We start from the raw sequence: 7,667 nt of genomic DNA, 5'->3' as shown, positions 1-7,667 counted from the left end.
ATACACACACATATATATGCATATATAATGCCTAAAATATATAATATTATGGTGGTAACATCTGATAGGGGTATCCATTATTACCTTAGTTAAAAATTAATTAATTAATTAATTAAAAAATATATACAGGGTTAAATCTCAGAAGGAAGATAAAGGAACTTTTAAATATTGCTCTTGGGAAGTAGGGTTAGTCAGGAGATCTGTTTTGTTTTTTTGTTGTTGCTGTTATTACCAGCTTTTAAATTTCATTTATGTTTCCAAATATAATAAAAATAGTTTGATAGCTATAGAAATAATTCATTTAATGGCAGCTAACTTTCAGTGGGCATGTCTGAGAGCCAGGCATTGAACTGAGATCTTTACATATGTTATATTTGCAACTTCTGCTTACAACCTTCTAAGATTAATATTGCTAAGGATGCAATGTTTGTGTCCTGAAAAATTCACATTTTAAAACTAAACTTGGGCCCTCCCTGGTGGCGCAGCGGGTTAAAGCACAGCATTAAGAAGCTTAAGCCACTTCCTCATGAGTTCGATCCCCGCCTGCCCCGGAGGAGATCCACATGGCGTGGCAGACCTCTCCTGACCCGCCCGCTGCTCCCCTCAGCAGTGTACTTCGTCGATCTGTCTGTTCTGCTCCCCACTCTGTCTCTGGTGAATCCTCTCACCCTCCGCATCTCTGGCCTGTACCCCAGTTTTGTATGAATAAATAAATAAATCTTAAAAAAAAAAAAAACTAAACTTACTGCAATGGTATTTGGATGTAGGAACTTTCAACAGTGATTCAGCTATGATTGTGAGAGGGATTAGTGGCTTATAAAAGTCTTCAGGGAAGACCATGTGTAGACACAACAGAAGGACTGGCCTCCAGGAAGCTGGTCTTTAACAAACACAAAATCTACTTGTGCCTTGATCTTGAAATCCCCAGCCTTTAGGATTGTGACAAAAATTTTATGTTCTTTCTAAGTCACCCAGTTGTCACATTATGCTTTAGCAGCCCAAATATACTAAGATATTACTATCATCACCCTATTTTACAGAAAATGATGCTAAATAGCTTAAGGAACTCACCAAGGAGAGTTAAGAATCAAATTGGCATTCAAATATTCAACTTAGAAAGCTGAGTTCTTCTGTTTTATTGCCCTTCAATTATTACAAATTTTGTTTCCTATGCCATCCTAACAGGCATTGTCATGAAATCATAGTGATATACATATCTAGCTTTCTTTCCAGCTCAACATGTCAAGAACTCTGTGACAAATGGCCATACTGTCATCTAAATAAACACTAATTTATAATTCCTTCTTTCTCTCTTTCTCTCTCTCATATTTTAGGTTAGCTAAATGGAGTTTAAATTTTTTATTCAAATTTTAAGTGGAACATTTTACAGCACAAAACTCTACTATGAGAACTTGTTGGCATCGAGCGCCAAAAACTTGGCAATGCAGTGTATCCAATGAATGATCCTAATAAAACCCATATGTACTCAAGAAATAAAAGTTAGAATTTTCAAAATTCCTAAAGAAGAGCTTTCTGCCTTCTTTTGGCAGAAAGATAGAAAGTCAACACTTAGATCATTGTTATACATTGTCGGTGTACAATTTGGTACAACACCAAAGGAGGCAAGTGAGTAATATTTATTGCAGCCCTACTTCTGAGAAGTACACCTAGATTAGATATAAACACAAGGCACACATGAGAAGGGATACATGCAGCTATTTATGGTAGCATTGTTTCTAATTATTAAAGTTTGGAAATAACCCAACTGCCCAGTTGAAAGGGACGAGTTAAACTGCAAAACAAAAAAATTGCTTGGGGGTTATCTTGGCCTAAGTCTGAGGGAACAAATCCTACTGTCAAATTTTCCGAGATTTGCCAACTTATTTTAGCAAAGTCAGTAATTTTTAATTATTGAAAATTAAATTCTATAAATTTATAATTAAATACATGATATTAAAACCAAGATTAAATACTCCAACTCATCACATCCTAATTATGACACTATACTATTAACTATGCTCTTGACTAGGTTATTTAAGTCTATTATACCAGCTTGATGGAAATATTTAACAATGTGTGATTGAGCATGTCCTCCCACCACAGAGTTCATTGTCTTCGGGTGATGGCTTGAAATCAAACATGGTAAGAATATTTACATTTCAGAAACTGGCAAGAGCTACAGATGGGTAACTTTTTAAGAAAGTCTTTATTACAGACTTCTCAACATAACTCAGAATATGTGTAATCTGTACTCGGTCCTGTACCGTAAAGTCAATAATACAGTTGTTATGAGGTTAATGAGTTACAATATGTAAATCTTTTAGAAGATGCTTGGCAAGCAATAGTGTCATACAAGGGTTTTCTGCTTTTCATATTATTTTAACTGGTATAGAAAGATCTCCAGACTTAAGTTATACATTTTTAAAGACTCTGGAAATTATGTATAGAATGTTGTCTTTGGGGTTACAAAATAGGGAAAATTGAAAAATACATATTCATAGATTCTTGTGCAGAAAGATTTTGGAAGAATTAGAGAAAAAATTAAAGTGGTTACCTGATTTGTCTTTAGCTAGAGAAATGGAGGGAAATTTTTCACAAAACATGGTAGGAGCAAGACGTTCATAGTTCATTATATTTTCACTGAATTCTATGTCTTTAACCTATGAGATTGCAATACCTATTTAAAACATTACACCAAATGACACCTTCCATTAACACAACAAGCATTTCCTCCTCATTTGCTAGAGTCAAAATGTATGGCAGATACTTTGAAAGTAAAAAGGGACATAAATGCACAATGGAGAGAGCATGACCTCTGCCCTCTGAGAGTGTGAGCAGTTTGGAGAGAAAAATTGAGTACAGTGAGACCTGCCTGGATGGGAGGGCCACAGTCTGCCCTGAGACAGAAATAGCAAAGGGCGCTGCACTTAAATCATGAAATTGCCCCTCCAAGATACTTACCCTGTTGTATAAGGGATATTTATGCCCCCTAGATTAATACTTTCACATCCAACAATAAATAAAGTTGAGAAACACAGTAAGGACACACCACTGCAGATCATTGCGAGTTTTGCAGATTCTCTTGCACCGAGTTTCAATTTTTTAATAATGTAGCCTCCCAAGACAATACCAACACCAGCACTGGGGACAATAATAACACCTGGAGAGAAGAAAGGAGAGACAAAATGAATTGGAAGTAGTGTATACTACTTTTTGGTTTTTTTCTAATTATTTTCAGGTAAAGAAAATTAAAATACAGTAATCAATAAACCTTCAGTGGGTGATTTTATTTTCAACAATTCAACAAAAGGCTCACATACATACACAGAATGTAAAATAGACATTTATATATGCAAGAGAATAAAGATAAGTAATCCTTTAAAATATTGAGCAAAATTTAACAAGACCCTTTGCTAAGATGAAATTCACCTGACCAATAAAGATATGAAAGAAATAAACATTTAAATCACAATGAGCTGTGACCCCATACCAATGATGTCCAAAAAACATGGCAGTACCATGGGTTAGCAAAGATATTGAACAATAGATACTCTCTACACTGCTGGTGCTGTCAAATTGTGACATATTTTGAAAAAAAGTTAGGCATTGTCAGGTAAGGTTGGATCCCATTACCGGCAATTCCCATTTCTGGACTCATACTGTGAAGAAACTCGGGTACACAATTACCAAAAGAACGTACGAGATATGTAAAGCATCATTGTAGCCAAAACCTGGAACTAAACCTAATGTCTATTATTAGGTAACATTATATGTAGTATATTCATATAATGGAATAAAACAGCAATAAAACTTAAGAATCATAATTGCAAGCACCTAGGAGAATGAACCATGCAAACAAATGTTCATTGTAAGAAGCAAACTGTCACAGAAAGCACCATGTGTTTTCATTTGTATAAAGTTCAAGAACAGGTAAAATTAAGCAATACTATTTAGAAATGCATCTACAGGTAGGAAGAAAATTCAGGAAGCCACTGCCATAAAAGCTGAGTGAGAGTCAGGGGGAGAGTGGGCTCAGGAAAGGATATAGGAGACACCTGGAGAAATGAAAATTCTCCTCCAGGACTTGGATAATAATTACACAAGTGTTCACTTTATGATTGTTCATTATCTCTAAATTTTGCTTAAAGCACTTCTGGGTGAATTATATCTCAAAGTTAAAAAAATTAGTCATAGTGCCTATCCCAAGAAGATCCCCACCTCAAAGAGAAACAAACAAAATGAGGTACAATAAAATGTTTAAATAATGGGAGGAGGAATGCAAGGGGCTATAAGGGACGGCTTCCCTGAAGTGGCAGTATGTAAGCTGCCACTCAACAGATGAAGCTGTCTTCAGGATTTGAAAGTTGACACAGAAAATTCCCAATTAGGCAGTATAGAATGACTGTAGCATACAAAGGAAACATATGCAAACAGACACAAGATTACGAAACTGAGGCTTCAAAGGTGTTCAAATTATTCAATATTTCAAATTATTGACAGTGTGGAATGCAAGCTGCTGAGAGGTGGTGGGACATGGGGATGAGACCAAGAGAGATCATGGGAAGGAGTTCAGGTAGTGTATCTGGAAAATGAGGGACCACTAAAGACTCTGAACAAGGGTCTGACAGGATGGGAGATGAACGTGTTTGGCAATGAGAAGGAAGATAACTTAGATGGAGTCAAAACTAGAGAGTGAGAAATGGTCTGGCAAAACTGTGGGAGGCATAGAAGGCTCAACACAGAGAGCACAGCAACTGGCTAAGGGTGATGAGGAGAGGGAATTACTGCATGATGCCCAGGTCGGGGCAGGGATCCAAAATATGAGGAAAGGAATGTGGGAGAGCAGCTCAAGAGTTCCATGTTGAGCCTGAAGGGCCTGGAAGGCCTGGTGGGACAAACAGGGAGAAGTACCTCACATGGCTGAACCTGTGGACAACAAGCACAGGGAGAATTGGGAGAAGATATTTATAATGTGTAGCAAAATTTATGGCAACAATGAGATTGTCAACAGGTGGAGCAAAATCAGAAGAGAATAGATCCAAAACCAGAGTCCTGAAGAGCACAAACGGTCACAGTTATCATAAAAAGATGAGCTCTCAGAGGAAATTGGGAAAAGCAAATGTCTCCAAAAGGGAGAAAAACTTGGAATTTGGTCTCGGAAAGACTAGGTTTCAAATTTTCCTTTGAAATCTCCATTGATCCGGTACCAGCTCCTTCAACTCTTTAAACGTATTTCTTGACTTTATCATGCAGATAACTATCTTTACACTAGAGTGAAGATTACAGCATGACATGTAAGCTGGCCCAGTGTGCCATGGCTTGACTCAATGTAAGTTGGAGTGGTTATCTACAATCAGGCTATGGAAATCAAGGAAATTTTCAATGAGAAAAACAAGAGTCAACTGCCTCTGCGAAGTGCAATAAGAGAAACTAAAAGGAGACAATTATGTCATTGGAGATCTTGGTAAAAGCCATTTAAAATGCTGTGAAGGTAGAAACCAGGCTTCAGTGAGTTGAATAGCCAATCCCAAGGATTTAGAGGTGGAATTCAGACTTAAGAACTCTGGTTGTAAAAGGATGGGGGTGTGGGTCAGTGATTCAAGAGTGAGGGAGATGGGTCTCCATAGAGTGAGGGGGATGGATCTAGAGTGGGGACAATGCAGAGCAGAAGCTGGGGGGTTTGAAGTTTTGAAGCTATGAAGGTTTGTTTGCTAAGATTTGGAAGGGATTTATGTATGCATTTGAAGGGGAAAGTTTACCTAATGACAAGTCAATGAGAAGTCAAGAGAATGAAGAATTAATAGCAGAGGAGATAAGATTAAACCTCTGAAAGGAAAAGATGACCTCTTCATCTGAATTGGGAATAGAATAAGGGTCAAGTGTGGGAAGATAAGTTGGATAGCATATAGTTGCACAGATGGTACTTTTTTGAAATATTTCCATTACCTTGAAAACATAATATAGTATATATTATAATACAACAGTTGAGAAGCTCAGAAAAGTATGGAGAAGCAGACATGTACTGCTTACATGCTGGCATAGTTCCTTCTGGTCTTATTTCTATGCCTTTTCCCTTTGAGAATTGAAAATGTCCTGTAGATTCTTCCATAGCTTTAGTTTGATATTTTCTGTATAATTGAAAATAAAACTGACTCTTAGAGGGAAAGTATATTAAAAACATTAAATATGGTCAAGAGTTGGAATAACCTTCATAGGAAAATGAAGAGAGCACTAAAAGAATGTGTAATGGGTTTTGCAAATAAGGAGTATTGCAGGTCCAGATGATAATAGATTCTAGTAGTCTGCAGCTGCATCATGCACACAGTTATCCAGCTTGTTTCGGCCTGTTCACCAACCCACGTAAAGAAGCAGAGAGGAGGCTACATTAATTTAAAGCCTGAACTTTGTCTGGCTGCTTATTTTATAATCCCTACCACATTCCTGATTTTATAAACAAAAAAAATCATTAACAGTCTTTTTAGAAGTGAGAAAATTGATGATTCAAAGAAGTGACTTGCCTGACAGTACACAGAACGGAAGGAGAGCCTGAAAAAACAGTAAAATCTCTGATTCCCGGGTCATATCACCCTGTCTCTTTGAGGCAGTCAATCCCTGGAATCTTTTAGGTAAGCTGACCAAAGCTCTGGGTCCTGCACAAGTTAATAAGTATCCTCCTCATTAGGGAAAAGTACACCTTACATGATCAAATAGGCAGTGCTTTACCTTCAGAGTGAAAATGACCCATTAATAAAATTCCTATTTCAATTGAACAATATAAAGAATGGCAGATATTATTCTAGAGCTCTGTGATTTAGCAGCAAAACAAATCTCCGTGTTCATAGTTGAGTCATAATTTAAAAGCAGTATAATTTATTTGACTACATGCACCTTAATTGGTATTCAGCTGTTAAAAACAGGAAATTCGTCATCAGTAAATATGAGGGTATAGCTGAATGAAAAACCCACTATCACCACAGAAAGCATCTGACTATTCGTTCAGGCTAAACTGTACATCACTCAGCTCTCCAGTTTGAGTGAGACTGAAATGTTTCCTCATTGGAATTTTAGATCTATGGGGTCAGTAGAGAAGATCTGTTATTGGGGAGCAGGGAGGAGGGCACACTAGAGCCTTGTTACTGCCCTTTCTCAAAATCCCTGGCTCAGGACAAAGCAGCATTAATAGTTTGGGGTTAGCTTGGGAGGGCATGGAGGGATTTGGAATCCCTCCCACTATATAGGCTTCTCAGCTCCCCCATGCCTACTGGAGCTACCCCATCTGATTCATGTGCCAGGCCGGTACTCTCCTTTCCTTCCTCTGTCCTCTTCGCTCTGACCCTCAACACCCAGTCCAGCTACGCCTCCAGCTTTCTATTGGCCAGATTTGAGACCCAGGGGCAAGCCAGTATAGAAAGGTATCAGCTGGGCTCTCCCTGATGATGTAATGGGTTAAAGCACCACATTATGAAGCTCTCCGAAGCCACTGCATCAAGAGTTCAATCTCCAGCCAGGGAGCTGACCCACATGGCACGGCACACCTCTCTTGACCTGCCCACTGCTATACTCGGCAGTGTAGTTTGTCAGTTTGCCTGTTCTGCTCCCCATTCTGTCTCTGGTGAATCCTCTCACCCTCCACACCACTGGCCTGTACCCCAGTTCTGTATGCATAA

At 38.2% G+C, this 7,667-nt stretch overlaps 1 protein-coding gene across 3 annotated transcripts in view; it reads right to left on the bottom strand.

The window, feature by feature from the left end:
• Positions 1-7,667, bottom strand: part of SLCO5A1 (solute carrier organic anion transporter family, member 5A1) — a 140,431-nt gene that overhangs the window by 30,487 nt on the left and 102,277 nt on the right. For all 3 annotated transcript variants that reach the window (XM_004679813.2, XM_004679814.2, XM_012723072.1), the window contains one exon: positions 2,962-3,160. In XM_004679813.2, coding sequence (XP_004679870.1) covers positions 2,962-3,160 — 199 coding nt within the window. The remainder of the gene's footprint in view (positions 1-2,961; positions 3,161-7,667) is intronic.

This window comes from Condylura cristata, unplaced genomic scaffold (genome assembly GCF_000260355.1).
Source record: "Condylura cristata isolate star-nosed mole 26May11 unplaced genomic scaffold, ConCri1.0 scaffold00009, whole genome shotgun sequence".
In the NCBI taxonomy this organism is placed as follows: Eukaryota; Metazoa; Chordata; class Mammalia; order Eulipotyphla; family Talpidae; genus Condylura; species Condylura cristata.
This window is presented reverse-complemented; position numbering and strand designations above follow the sequence as displayed.